At 44.2% G+C, this 15,891-nt stretch overlaps 1 protein-coding gene across 1 annotated transcript in view; it reads right to left on the bottom strand.

Moving 5' to 3' along the window:
- Positions 1 to 15,891, bottom strand: part of col18a1a (collagen type XVIII alpha 1 chain a) — a 75,681-nt gene that overhangs the window by 40,994 nt on the left and 18,796 nt on the right. Inside the window, exon 2 of the mRNA XM_079563009.1 lies at positions 4,983 to 5,524. Coding sequence (XP_079419135.1) covers positions 4,983 to 5,524 — 542 coding nt within the window. The remainder of the gene's footprint in view (positions 1 to 4,982; positions 5,525 to 15,891) is intronic.

Genomic DNA, 15,891 nt, shown 5'->3' with positions numbered 1-15,891 from the left:
CCGTCACATAATAAATACATCCATGAATGTGTCGACTCGGACACTTGTCCAGACTCAGAGATCAGCTCAGATTCACCTCATGTAAATAATGTGGAATCACTGACCTCTGACCTCAGGCCTGTTTGTGACCGACAGTTAGAACTGATGGGGCTTCTGTTTTTACTGTCAGTGTTGCTGTAATTATTTGCAGTATTTTAATATATTTCCACTTTCTCTGTTTTTGATTTAACTGTGGATCATGTGTTCGCACACGTGTCCTTCATAAAGATTAAATTCATTGACCTGATAATGTAGCTCTGAGAGAAAAGGCTCCTCACTTTACTGTTGTTTTAAACACTAATACACGTGTTCACTCTGGTTCAGGGTGTTGATCTCTGAGTCAGCCCTCGGTTCATCACGTGAAACAGAACCTTCTCTGTCGCCGCACAGATGAACTCAGCTCAGCGTTTATTTCCTCCTGAAGATCTGCAGACGTTTTTGAAGAACGATCGTTTTCTTTCTTTCTTCTCGACCGCCTGCACTCATTAGCTCATATTTATGGTGACACTTTATGAACCGACCGAGGCACAAAGTGAAGGTTCCGTGACTTCCCTCCGGTTTCACAGACGCTGACGCTCAGATCGTATCTCAAAGGAACGGCGGAGTTTCCCCGTTTCCTTTGAGTCTAAACGCTGCACATGACGCATGATCCTCACAGTCTGACCCCCAGACCCCCACCACCCCCACCACCCCCAGACCCCCAGACCTCTCTCTGGCTGAATCTGAACCTTCACACACTTTAAAGCTCCGTGTGTTGTTTGTCAGGATGTGTTCATCACAGACACATCAGTAAAACTAAAGGATAAACATTTCCAGCCTGAAAACCGTCTGCGCCTCGTAAATCCACTCCTAATGTGTTGTAAAAGTGGTTTTGTTGGAGATGAAGTCAGGCCTTTTCTAAAGTTCAGGAGCATCAGCCGACCTTTCAGAGCCAGGTCACAGGAACGTCTAAACATTTACACGTAGAGACCCCCAGATCCGGGTCAGATCCGGGTCAGATCCGGGCCAGATCCGGGTCAGGTCAGGGTTTGGCTCAGGCTTTTCCCCATTAGTCTGTTTTATGGCTCGTTATTAGGACCAAGGCATCGAGTCTGGAGCTGGAGTCTGGATCTCCAGTCTTACAACCCGACGCACTGTGGCTGTTTGAGGGCAGGTCTCCTCAGGTCTCCTCAGGTCTCCTCTGGACTCCTCTGGTCTCCTCTGGTCTCCTCTGGTCTCCTCAGGTCTCCTCTGGTCTCCTCAGGTCTCCTCAGGTCTCCTCTGGTCTCCTCTGGTCTCCTCAGGTCTCCTCAGGTCTCCTCTGGTCTCCTCTGGTCTCCTCTGGTCTCCTCTGGTCTCCTCAGGTCTCCTCAGGTCTCCTCTGGTCTCCTCTGGTCTCCTCTGGTCTCCTCTGGTCTCTCCTACTCAGTGAAACATCTACATGAAGCCTGAGCCCATATCCTCATCTCAGAGAGTTCCTCAGTGCTGCTTTAAGTGTCTGACCAGGCTTTGGCCGACGTGCTGGTGGAGAACAGAACCATCAGGCGGAGCCGGTGTGGCGTCTCTCTGTTCGAGCGCTGTGATTGGCCAAACTGAAGCGTCCTCCCTCGCTCTGACGCTGCCTTCAGTCACCTGCTGTATTCAACTGTTTCCGTACAATATTGTTCCATTTACTCAGCAGAATCCACGTCTTGCTCCTTTCACACGGACACTTTCGAGTGACGGACTTCTCTCATTTGCTGTTTGTGCAATCCCATAATGCATTGCGCCTTGGGGGGGTTCGCTGCTGTAAACAGTCTGGCGTTGCGAGCTGTCATTGAAGAGACTGATATAAATCTTCCAAATACTATAATAAAATAATCGAGCGGGAAAGAAGCTCTCGTTGACTTCGTGTGCAGGGCTTTGTACTTCCGGATTATGTTTTTGATTGTTGAGTAATTACGAGCTCGAGGTAGTGGGTGAAGGCACGCACATCCACAGTTCTAAATAAGTGTGCAGGATCAAAAAATGGAAAGTGTCACAGAAACAAATAAATAAAAGATCCGCACAACTTAGTCGCTCCAAAGCTTATTTAATGCTCACCAGACAGTGACGTTTCGGGCCTTAGCCCTTCTTCAGACAATTTTTTATTGTCTGAAGAAGGGCTAAGGCTCGAAACGTCACTGTCTGGTGAGCATTAAATAAGCTTTGGAGCGACTAAGTTGTGCGGATCTTTTATTTATTTATTTGTTTCAGTAATTACGAGCTCAGCAGAAGTGGTTTTTCATCATTGTTTGGCTGTGGCTTCAAAATGGACGTCTTCTGCTCACTCCTCCCCGAATTCATGGCGGATTTACAGACTCCGCCTCCCCAGCTCTGACGAAGCATGTTCCTAAAAAGGGCATAAGGGCGGGATCTTCACTGTAGACTCCGCCCTTGCGTGACGTGTAGCTCGCGCTGCTCCAATGCTAACAGTCCGACCCTCATTAAGTACCAGATTTCTAACATTCTTCTTACGAAAACCAGCCTGGTTTCTTATATTGTGACTAACCCAGCGTTATCTCAGGAGGAAGATCCAGCCTAGTCTAGTGTTGAAAAAATTTAAACCAGGCATTAAAGTTGTTTTAAAGGTGTCTGAACTCCAATGCTTTTCAATGGGGGCCTAGTGGCGATATGGAGGTACTACAGCAATGGCGGAGCAATGGCGGAGCAATGGTGGAGCAATGGCGGAGCAATGGTGGAGCAATGGCGGAGCAATGGCGGACTCCACGTTCGTGGTCAAAAAGCAGGGCAGCCAGCGGCCATTGGTCGTACCCCCCAAGGTGCAAAGCATTATGGGTCATGTGCAAGTAGTGAATGGACTTTCTCCATTGTGAGATCAATAAATGCTGTCGTGTCTTATCTTATCTTATCCTAGGGCTGTGCAATTAATCGAAATTCGTTTACAATTTCGATTATTACACTAAACGATTACAAAATTAGCATAATTGAAAAAAAAAAGTTTTTTATTTTATTGATTTTTTTATTGCTTTTTAATTTTTTTTTGCAAAGCAGACTTGCATTATTTCACGACGCTGAGATTATTTTCCCTTCACATTTCTCGTGCCATGGCTCGTGCTGTTGCCTGACATAAAAACAAACAGCGCTGTGTGATGATGTCATCAGGCTGCGTGCTCAGTTTACTTGCGCAGGTGTGAGGGCTGGCCAGCAGGGGGCGGGTGTGAAGCAGAGACCTCTCCTTAATCGAGGCAAACTTGAAATCATTTGTACTTTTACGACTGTTCAGAAAACAGAAAATATTCAGCATAGTTTTTTTTAAATTAATAAATATATAAATAAAATAAAGACTTTTTTTAAGGGCAACAAATAATCGTTTGAATAATCGTGATTTCAATTATGTGTAAAATAATTGTCCTCAAAGCTGAAAAGACCAAACTGATGTTGTTTGTCCCCTTAGTGTCCACTCTGAGGGACATAGAGGTGGTCCACACGTACAAATACTTCAGCATTTTGCTTGATGACTCGGACTTTCAAGCCCCACATAGTTAATCTTGTGAAAAAACTAAAACTCAAATTATTTTGAAAGAAAAAGCCCAGTTTGAGTTTTTCTTTCTCACCGTAACATTTGTGTTTCAGACTCTGGAGACGTGTTGACATGAAGCCTCTGCTCAGAGTCTCCAGAAGACTCGGTGTCTCAGCTTCTCTGAGGTTCATTATAACTGCAGGGCCGTGACCCGTGTTCTCCAGTGGGACGGCCTTCTCTGTCCTCCAGGAGGCGGGTCATTGGGAAACCTTTATTTATAAGGCCATGTTTGCTCTATTGTCTCTTACATCATCACTCTGCTCCTTCTCCAGGAACCAGCTGCAAAACCACTGGAAATAACTGAGTTTATTTCATTGAACGCTTTGAAGTCCAGATTTAGAGAAACAACCTTTTTACATTGTAATAAGTTCTGTGTCGTTTGCTGCCTCTTGGCCAGGACTCCCTTGAAAAAGAGTTTTTTAATCTTTCCTGGTTAAATAAAGGTTAAATAAAATAAAACATGTGGAGCATATTTAGGTGTGTTATTCATCGCACTAGACTGAGTTTATGGTTCAAATCTCCGTAACGGCTGAACCTTTTCACTATGAGACAAAAACTGCCACAAAGTCTCTCTCAGCACAACTTCTCTCTCAAGCTAGATTTGGGTAAAGCTGAGCTGGAGCAAATGCGCTCGGTTCAGGTCGAGGGGAAAGAGGTGAAGATGGTTCGACCTCTGAGAGACTAAACTGAACCTGTTTGTTTTCACTGAGACGACCTGGAGACTCGCCTTATCTCCAGGGGACGTCCCCGAGACGTCCCCGAGACCACTGGTCTCCAGGCCGGTGAGACGCGGGAGGCTCCTGAGCTCGCACGACCTTCTCGTTCAACAGTGGAGACAATATTCCAGTCGCTGAAAGGAGCCGGTTTGTTTCCGTTTAGATACAGACGCCGTCTCAGGAATCGCCCATATATGGTCATGTTTGAAAACAGTTAAGGGGGAAAACAATTTGGAGAAAGATCTAAACTTTCTCTAATTATTCAAAAACTACTTTAACAAACGTTGAAATATGAGTATAATTTTGTACTAAATAAAGATACAAAGACATGGAGAGAAGCAATGTGGTTCAACAGCCCATAAATACATAAATAACAGAGTATGCTAGGTTGATGCCTCATGTTAGCTTCAGGCTAATGCTAACGGTTAGCCAGCACTAGCTACAACTGCCGTTTTTTTCACTTCTACTGTCCAATCGGCTGTGAGAAAATATCCAAATGGGCCCGATTTACACTTGACTTTATTCATGTGTGATAAATAAGTTGATATTCCACCAGGAAATTTCTAAAAAGAGGGAAAATTGTGTTTCTCTAAAGATTCTGTTTTCCCCCTCGGTGAAGCCACGCCCCCTTCTATGACGAGACGCCGCTGCTTCTCAAACTCCGGCCTGAGATCCTGGAGACTCACCAGGAACTTGCTGGCGTCGGCTCCTCCGGCCTGTCCCACGAACACGCCGGCGCCGGCCTCCAGCTCCAGGCGGCCGCTCGCCCTCTGGATCCTCGCCACCTGCGGCTCGGCGTCGCAGTTGAGGTAGAAGGTGACCCGGTCGTCCTGCACGGCCAGGGCGAAGCGGCTCCACTGGTCCTTCAGCGGCGGGACGGGGAAGCGCGCCGCCTCCACGCTGCGCGCCGCCCCGGGCTCCGTGTAGAACAGGATCACGTGCTGGTTCCCGCCGCGCGCCTCCGACAGCTTCACGCCCACGTACACGAGGCGCTGCGAGGCGTCGGTGAGCGAGAAGACCACGCCGGCGCGCTCCGAGCCGGGCTTCAGGTGGAACAGCAGGGAGAAGTCTCGGTGGAAGGGGTTGGGCAGGTGGGCGCGGGCCAGCTGACCCGTGTTGGCGTCCGGGCCGAACACGTACCCGGGGGCGCCGTCGGGGCCGAACTCTCGCGTGATCTCGTCCGGGGGCGGGTCTCCGATCAGCTGCAGCAGAGAGACGCCGCTGTCCTCTGGAAACGAGAGAAAGGAAAGGTCAGAGACGACGGAGCTTCCACTGAGCCACAAACATTCTGCTCAGTTTCTTTGATCAATGAAAGGTTTGTGGTCATTTTATGCCATATTTTATATTTTCTTCAAGTAAAATCAAGAACCATAATGTAAAGAGTTTATTATTATCATCGTGTAAAGACCCTTGTATTAAATGTCAGCTGCTGAGTGATGATTCCCCTGAATACAGTACAATACAATATCTGTGCATAAATTACAAGTAGAAGAGACCGGGGTCAGTTCTAACAGCACCGGGTCAACCACTGATGACCAGATAAATGTCACATGATCCTATCAGTCTGTAGCCCCTCCCTCTCTGATCACACACATAACTTTTCAGTCTGAAAGTCTTTGCCGCAGATTAAAAAAAAACAAATGATTTTCAGGTAAGAAAGTCACTTTTTTGCTCACACTTGACTTTGTGTTTCAGGCTTTTAAATGAGCTTATTTTTTATAAAGAAACAAAAAATTGAGCTTCAAGGAAATGATAACAAACCCTAGCTCAGAATCAGAAGAATCAGAATAGTTTTTATTGCCATTGTTTGTAAACAGGTTCACAAACTAGGAATTTTTCTTCGTATGTGCAACATTAAAAACATATAACACAGAGTTTAGATAAAAATAAGCTATAAACTTTAAACTATAAGGCTTTAGGGGCATGCACAAGAAGATATATGAATAAATAAGATAAAAATAAGAGGTAAAATATGGTAGACGACAACACTTGACATAGAGGATTGGATTTACATACGGTGCATAAAGTGATAAAGTGATAAAGTGGATCGAAGTGGATCCACTGATGGGGGAGCTGATGACCCCCTAACAAGACTCATGTCTGAGAGTAATATGTACTAATGTGGGAAAGCAAAAATATGTTTTTATGTAAAATGCATTTCAAAGCTTAAGGTAAGGTCGTTAGCAGCCCTTTTTATATCTTACATCTGCCCATTGTTCATATCAAGACACAAAAGACAAACAGAAACACACAACGTAATGAATATCGTTGTTGTTGTTCTTTTACAATAGATTTGTATTTGATTCTAATGTGTGTCTTTAAAACCTGCTGTTACAACTGTGTAAAGGCATTTCTTGGTTCTGTGTTTTGTGTTTTATGTTGCACGATTGTATTGAGAAAAGTTCCTCGTTTGTGAACCTGTTCCAAACGATGGCAATAAAAACGATTGTGATTCTGAAGGCGTTAATGTTTCAGGAATTATATCTGAGTGAAGGTTTGAGTTAAAGCTGAAAACATCAGTGAGTTACAGCCGTCCCCGGTGTTTCCTAAATGTTCTTGTTGGATTAAGCCCATGATGGGGATTAATCGATGAATTATTGAATAATGCGTGACCTAAACCTCCCCTCTAACTCCCGCCTGAACTGAGAGGATCTTTTTCCTCACGTCATCAGATTTTTTTTACATCATTTCTTTGTTGGGTATTCAACTCATTTTTGTAACTTTTTTGTCACATTTTTGTCATATTTTGGTCTTTTTTTTTTTATCACATTTTTGTCACATTTTTTTTCTTTCATTTTTTTGTCACATTTTTGTCAATTTTTTGTCAATTTTTTGTAATTTTTTCGACATTTTTTTGTCAATTTCTTGTGACATTTTTGCCACTTTTTCATCAATTTTTCGTCATTTTTTGTCAGTGTTTTCTCGCTTTTTGGTCACATTTCCATCATTGTTTTCGTCTCAGTTTTGTCGCTATTTCCCCAGCTTTTTTCCAGAAGCTTTTGGACTGGGGTAAAGCCAAACTGGAGAAAATGTGCTCGGTTCAGGTGGGAGTTAAGGGGTTAGATTATAGATAGAATATATAGAATATATTCTATCTATAACAGTGTAATACTGTATGTGCAACTAAGTTATGGCTCCTATTCCTGACCTTGGTAATGTTGACACTAACAAACGAAACATCTGCATTTGTAATGAAGCGGCTCAGAGGAAACAGGGCTGACAGTGGGACGGGCGGCAGGCGGGGCGGGGTGAGAGGGAACGGTGAGAGGGACAACAACAAAACAACAAAACAACAAAACAACACAACAACGGGAAACAAACACGTCACAGGAGCTGCTTTACGACAACAGAACAACTACAAACACTTTACACATACTACTCCACGTTAGTCATCCAGAATATAAGACGACTGCAGTTTCTGAGAGTTTTCGGAGTCCGACATCTGCGTCTCGTCTGACCTAAAGCTCAGTCGTGTCATAAACCGAAAAACGACCGGGAGATCTTTAAAGCGGAGCCAAAAAACTCTCCAAACACACTTCACTTTTAACGGTCTGAGGAGAGGGACCAGTGTGGGCTTTACATCCGGGAACCTCTCACCCCTTCACTCTCTCTCACACACCAGTGTACGCAGACTCTGGAGTGTCCTGCCCAAGGACACAACGACAGAGCAGGATTCGAACTCATGAGACGTTCTCACCGGCCCGGAGACGAGTTGGAGATGTCTCTGAGACGTCCTCTGGTAATGAGGTCCAGTCTCAGTGAAAACTAAGTTCGATTCAGCGGAGTCTTCACTGCCTGAGACTCCATACGACTCTTTCAGATCTCCTCTGTGTCCGACAGGTCTTGGAGACATTGCAGGGTCGTCACAGAAACGTCTCACAGGTTGAGGACGATAAATAGTGTTCACAACACAGTCGCAGCTGCTGGAGACCATGGAGACCTCTAAGGGACCATGGAGACCTCTCAGGGAGACCTCTCAGGGACCATGGAGACCTCTCAGGGAGACCTCTCAGGGAGACCTCTCAGGGACCATGGAGACCTCTCAGGGAGACCTCTCAGGGACCATGGAGACCTCTCAGGGAGACCTCTCAGGGACCATGGAGACCTCTCAGGGAGACCTCTCAGGGAGACCTCTCAGGGAGACCTCTCAGGGAGACCTCTCAGGGACCATGGAGACCTCTCAGGGAGACCTCTCAGGGACCATGGAGACCTCTCAGGGACCATGGAGACCTCTCAGGGAGACCTCTCAGGGACCATGGAGACCTCTCAGGGAGACCTCTCATGAGACCTCTCAGGGACCATGCAGACACTCCACTGAAACTGAACCTGTTTTCACTGAGACGACCTGGAGACTCGTTTTATCTCCAGGGGACGTCTCGGAGACATCATTTTCAGATTTATTTCTTGTGTCGTAAAATTCTGTGCTTTTTTGTTCCATTTTTTTCTTCTTCATCTCTTTTTTCAAGACCCTTTTAGATTGGGGTCAAGTCGAACAGGAGAAAATGTGCTCGGGTGAAGTGGGGGTGAAGAGGTTAAAACAAAGCTGTTTTTAAAGATGGCCGACCTTTGCCATGAGGACCATGAAACACCTGGCGTTGGCTGTAAACCCGCGCGTCCTCCTGAAGGACCGTCTCCTCTTTTATCTCGGGCCTCAGGACGCAGCTGCGCCACGGGCCTCACGCCGCTGCGCCACAGGGACCACACAGGGACCACACCGGGTCAGCTTTGTTTAACATCAACACGAGCAGACGTTTGAACCACAGACAGGAGAGAGGACGTGTTTTTGGATAAGCACCTGACATCATGTGTGTCTGATGCCCTTCCAGCCTCCAGTGTGACGGAGACGGAGCCTGTGTTTGGATAAACACAGACTCGGTGATCGGAGGAACATTTAGAGATTCTCTTCATGTCTTTGGTTTGGTTTAAAAATATAAAACATCTATAAAATACATATGTGCAATAAGAAGATCTAAAGAGGTTTGTTTTCAACCTGACTTTCACCTCTTCAGCCCTACATTTCCTAACTGTGGGACCAAAATAAATAAAAAACTGGTTCGGGCATTTGGACGCACTTGGACACAAGGGGGCGCCCTCCCAACCTTCTCAGTGTAAATGTGAGTTGACTTTCTTCAGAGTCAGACTTTAGGTCAGACATGAGTGACAGTAACATGAGGCTAAATACAGTGAGCTCTTTGTTTCCAGTAAAAAGGCTGAGGCCTCATTGCTCTTCAGGCACAGACTGAGAAGTGAAGAAGGAAGTCATGGAGCTTCTGCTTTAGACAGAACTTCAGACTTCTGCTGGATATAAGAGTTATATCATATTCTGAAACTCAGAAAACAAGAAATATAGGAGAACTTTTTATTACAATTACAAAAAACAAAGACATGATTGATGCTTCTAAAGGTTGAAGAAATCTCCATATATCTGATCTGCTGTAGGTCATGTGTGAGTCGTGCTGGGTCGTGGTGGACCATGACAGATGTGGACAGGACTGTGGTAGATCTACTTTCACTTTGGAGAAAATAGTTACCATAGTAACTGTTGAAGAAATGAACCTCATGAGCTTCTTCTGTAACATCTGTCCACATCAGTCCTGCTGCACCACGACTCAGAGGAACTGGGACAAACATGACTCTACAGCAGATACAAGTGACAAGGGTTTGTAGAATGAGAGTCAGTAATAATTAACTCATATTTTAATGATATGCAGAATTTTTCAGACTTATTATGAAGGAAAACTAGAATTTCAATCTTTCAATCTTGTTGTTTCATCCAGCAGAAGTGTAATGTTTTAATGCAGAAGCTCCATGACTTCCTTCTTCACGTCTGTGACTGAGCAATGAGGCCTCAGCCTTTTTACTGAAAACAAAGAGCTCACTGTATTTAGCGTCATGTTATTGTGACTCACGGTGTCTGAAGTTAGAGCCGACCGAGCTCTTCCACAGTCACGCACAAAGACCAGACAGGTACGTATCAACTCGTCTAAGCTCAGGTAGGAACAGATCTCAGTCTGGAAAAACTGTGGCCTTTAAAACAACTACCATTACCATCTTTTGACACTCCACCTCCAACTCTAGTCCTTACACACCACAAGGTTTTACTTTGGCCAGAAGATAGAAGAAGAAGAAGATAGAAAACCCGTAAACCAAACCCCTAAATTCACGTCAAACATAGCCAGGCGCCTCATGGACACTTGTTTGTATAGTGCTTTCCACATGATGCGAGTCGCACAAAGCAGCTGTTAGCGCTTCAGTAGGTCCTGGGTTCGATCACAGGCAGGACAGGGCCTTTCACAGTGTAATGACTGAACAACCCACAGATGTCCCAGATCCCCAAACGCAGCCAGGTCTTGTTCCACTGATAGTTTCCAGCTCGGATCCCTCGGTCTCCGTCAGGCGACTGTGACCGCGGGCAGATACAGATCAGCCAGAGAAGAATGACAGCGTTTGAGTCAAGCCTCGACAGCTCCGTCATAAAAATACTTTCCGTTTGTAATCGTGCATTTCCTCCGACGGCAGCATCGGCGTGTTGTCTGTGATCAGAGCAGACCAGCTGTTCTCGCCGCAGACCTGGCACGGGCACCGATCCGGCACAGACACCGGCTGAGCTCAGAACAAAAGGCATCGTCTGCAGAAGGAGTTCATGCAAGTCCAGTCCCAGTCCAGGTTTAAGGACCAGTTCTGGATGGGTCTGATTTAGTTCAAATCAAAATGATAAAAACTGAATTAGTCCAAACAGAAGCTCCAACTGGAACAAAACAAAGGAAGCAGGTCCGCCTTAGGGATGACTCTAAGCAGCTCGCTTTGTGATGTAGCTGTGTGTGGCTAACAGCAGCTAAAGCAGGAAGAGCTAAGACAACCTGTTTGACTCTCCTCCACAGAAGTCTCTTATCCACATTCTGTTTAAAGCTTCACAAAACATGACGCCAGGACTAAAATAAAGTGTCATGTTGAGCTGTATAAAATAAAGAATGGACCGACTTCTACCTGTAATCGTAAGGAAATGGTTCTGGCTCTGGAAAATCCAGCTTCTATGGACTTTTCAGTGGAACCTTTAACCACTCTAAAAGCTTCTTGACTGGAGCTTGCAGAATATAGGCCTCATTTAAAAGCTAAGACCTACAAAACAGATCCTCCATGTTCAGAGATACATGGGGATACAGTCTGGAATTGTGGGATTTGACTCTGGCTCGTCTTGGTTTTGCCAATCAGAGCACGCGAGGCGGGAGTTAAGGCAGTGCTCCTCCTGTAACCAAAACAGTGAAGATGGCTACCGCGACACAACGATCTTTTACCAGTGTCCTTTGTTCTGTTTAAATGAGCCACTTAAAGCTGCTCTGAGGACTTTCACTGGAACATTTCCTCCACTGCACATGTGGATACAAACAATCATGGCGGAGGACGTGGACGCAAAGCGTAAGTCGCTTTGTGTTTGATTCGTTCACTCTCATTCAAACTGCGTCAGCCGCTTCCAGTCTCCATTTGTAAATGGCGTCCTATTACCACAACTCCAGACTGTCTTTTTATGTATTTATACATAAATAAAGTCAGTCCAGGCTAACAAAACTGATCGTAACGTTGTCAGGTCACTTTTTCATCGCTTTTTTGTGGCTCTTTTGTGGCTTTATTGTTGCTTTTTCATCACTGGTGTCGTGTTTTTGTCACTTTTTGGACATGGTTTTGTTGCTTTTTCATGGCTTTTTTGTCACTCTTTTGCTTGTAGATTTGGGTAATGCTGAACTGGAGAAAATGTGCTCGGTTCATGTGGAGGTTAGGAGGTTTAGTCATTTTGAACAGAGACTTGTCATCCTGACCTTAACATGCACGACATTGTCCTTATTTTATCCCTTTACTATTGTTGTTCTAAATGATGGCTCCAAAAACCCAGTGAAATTGAACACTACGGGGGGAGCAAGGCAAGTTTATTTACACCTCGCATTTCGTACAAGAGACAACTCAATGTGCCTAAGTGCTCCGTAGTTTTATGACATGACAAGAAGTAGGGCTGTGCAATTAATCAAAATTCGATTACGATTTCGATTACAACAGTAAACGATTACAAAATTAGCATAATCGCAAAAAATCGATTATAATTTTTTTTTTCAATTTTTTTCAATTTTTTTTTTGATATATATATATATATTTTTTCTAATTTTTAATTTTGGGATTTTTGTCACTTTTCTGCTGGATTTTTGTCTTTTTTTTAATGGATTTTTGTCATTTTTTTTATGGATTTTTGTCTTTTTTATGGATTTTTTTTTTCTGCTGGATTTTTGTCTTTTTTTTTATGGATTTTTGACTTTTTTTTGCTGTATTTTTGTCACTTTTCTGCTGGATTTTTGTCTTTTTTCTGCTGGATTTTTGTCTTTTTTTGCTGGATTTTTGTCACTTTTTTATGGATTTTTGTCACTTTTTTCTGCTGGATTTTTGTCTTTTTTTGCTGGATTTTTGTCTTTTTTCTGCTGGATTTTTGTCTTTTTTCTGCTGGATTTTTGTCTTTTTTCTGCTGGATTTTTGTCACTTTTTTATGGATTTTTGTCACTTTTTTCTGCTGGATTTTTGTCGTTTTTTATGGATTTGTGTCCCTTTTTTGCTGGATTTTTTTAAAGGCAACAAATAATCGTTTGAATAATCGTGATTTCAATTATAACAAAAATAATCGTGATTATTATTTTTTCAATAATCGAGCAGCCCTAACAAGAAGGCCTCGCTCCCTCCGTCAGTCTATTGTTACAACACGCCCTTTGCTGAAGGCAGAGCTTCAATGGGATTTTCCATCGAGCTTCAGCAGCTCTGAGGGACAGGAAGACCACTCGGAAACGCCTGATTAACACTTCACACACACACTCTTATTTCTCATGACACTAAACCTCTTAAATGTCATAAACCAAGTGCATTTTCTCCATTTTTTTCTTTTTTTTGTCTGTGTTGTAAGCTCTCTCCTCTGCGTGTGTGATCACAGCTGTCGTAGCGTGATGGACAGTAAATGTGGAGCAGAGACATAAACAGGTGTTGCAGCCTGTGCCAACACGCCTCACACAGACACACTTTCTCCTTCAGATCTGCTCCGAGGCGCAGAGAGGAACGAGCTCAGACGTCCTCAGGCTTTGTTTTCATCCCACCGCAGTCGGATCTACACCTGAACCCTGGACTCCAGACTCATCCAGATCCTCTCAGACTGAAGAGCAGATCTGCGTCTTGTATAAATGTAGGTCATGTGGCTGAAGTAAATGTACACAGTATTTAACATAATGGGAGCAAAGAACGGATTCCTCCTGAACAAATGATTAACTTTGTCTCAGGGGGAAACAGGGACTTGAAACATTCAGAGGCATCAGAAGGTCAGACGAGTCGGTCACTGAGTCCAACGGCTACAGTTTGGAGCTGGTTCAGGGCAGTTTCTACACGGCTTAATCCTGGCTTTTGTAATGTGGACCTCGCTTAGTCCCGTCTCCGTCTTTTTTCAGTCCCAGTTTAGTCCTGTCTTAGTCCTTGCTTCACTCTTCACTTCACCTTTAGCTTTAGCTTTAGCACGCGACCGGTTCTGGACCCCCACTGTAAAAACGAATAATGGGTTCACAGCTTGAAGGAGTTTGCAGGTTCTCCCCGTGTCTGTGCAGGTTTATCGGGTTTCACATTTACACAGCGCGAGTGCAGACGCTCCCGGAGACTCAGGGCCAGATCTCGTGCCTGGCGCAAGGACAACGCAGCCTCAACTCAATGGTTATCTGGCGAGTGGTGCAGCTGTGCTTAGGGGGCGTGGCTTATTAAAAGAGGTCGACTGAGACGTGGTTTATTACAGCAGCACTGAGAGACAGCCCAGGGTTGCCAGGTCTCAGCAGCCAAACCTGGCCAAGAGCATCTCAAATAGGGCTGTGCAATTAATCGAAATTCGATTACGATTTCGATTACAACAGTAAACGATTACAAAATTAGCATAATCGCAAAAAATCGATTAAAACATTTTTTTTCAATTTTTTTTTTTTCAAATGTTTTTTTTTGCTGGATTTTTGTCTTTTTTTTTGCTGGATTTTTGTCACTTTTTTGATGGATTTTTGTCACTTTTTTGATGGATTTTTGTCACTTTTTTGATGGATTTTTGTCTTTTTTTGCTGGAATTTTGTCACTTTTTTGCTGGATTTTTGTCACTTTTTTGCTGGAATTTTGTCTTTTTTTGCTGGATTTTTGTCACTTTTTTGCTGGATTTTTGTCTTTTTTTGATGAATTTTTGTCACTTTTTTGCTGGATTTTTGTCACTTTTTTGCTGGATTTTTGTCTTTTTTTGCTGGATTTTTGTCCTTTTTTTGCTGGATTTTTGTCACTTTTTTGCTGGATTTTTGTCACTTCTTTGATGGATTTTTTTAAAGGCAACAAATAATCGTTTGAATAATCGTGATTTCAATTATGACAAAAATAATCCTGATTATTATTTTTTCAATAATCGAGCAGCCCTAATCTCAAAACCCTCCCAAAACACGCGGAATATATACAGTATATACCCCAGATCATGTCCTGTACGCCGGTCATTGCCCTGGTATCACGCCTGAAGATGAGAATAACGCTGCCATTCACCTTGTATATAAAAAAACTCCCTCGAGGAAAACCACAGACACTTTTTTTCACCCACGGAAAGACTTCAAAAACTGCCTGGCAACCCTGAGTCAGCCTCACGTTCATTTCCTGGTTGGGGTTGTTGTTATTTACTGTATATTTGCGGGTGGGGATGAGGATTTGAAGGATTTTGAAGCACCGTAAAGGACTTACTTGTGTTCTTCCTGAAGCATTATAATTAACATAACCCCCACCTTGTTAATAATAATAGCAATAATAATAATGCATTGGTTTTAGCGCTTTTCTGGACACTCGAAGACGCTTTACGTTGCATTATTCATTCACGTCATACTTGGTGGTGGTAAGATACGATTGTAGCCACAGCTGCCCTGGGGTAGACTGACGGAAATGAGGCAACCAGTCTGCGCCATCGACCCCTCCCACCACCACCAACCACTCGCTTCCTGGTGTTTCCCAAACGGTCTCCCCTCCAAGTACCGACCAGGCCCTTCCCTGCTGAGCTTCCAAGGTCTGACGGGATTGGGCAGAGCAAAGGCGGTATGGCTTAACCGAGCACATTTTCTCCAGTTTGGCTTACCCAAATCTAAAAGGCTGCCGCCTATAGGCCAGTGTAACGCCTCCTTTGAAAGCTAAGACCTACAAAACTCAATTAAACAGATCTTTTTCCTTGCGTCACGTTGTTGTCACTTTTCTGTCGCTCTTTTGCTGCGTTTTTGTTGCATTTTCAGCAAACTTTTGTCGCTATTATGCATGTATTATTTAGATTTGGGTAAAGCCAAACTGGAGGAAACGTGCCGGGTTCAGGTGGTGGTTAAGAGGTTAACCCATCGCGCTCGTGTCCCGAGAGAAAGAGATGACGATACAGTCGGTCCCGCTGTGGCGAGGGTCGGCACTCGCTCGGCCGTAATTACGATAACGTGACCAAAACAAAAGCAAATGTTCACCCCCCTCCCCCCCCCACCACAACCCCTTTATGAAGAAAAACAAACAGTGGACAGTGAATAGTTTGAATAATCCTGATTT

This window comes from Gobius niger (genome assembly GCF_951799975.1).
Source record: "Gobius niger genome assembly, chromosome: 9".
Lineage (NCBI taxonomy): Eukaryota > Metazoa > Chordata > Actinopteri > Gobiiformes > Gobiidae > Gobius > Gobius niger.
This window is presented reverse-complemented; position numbering and strand designations above follow the sequence as displayed.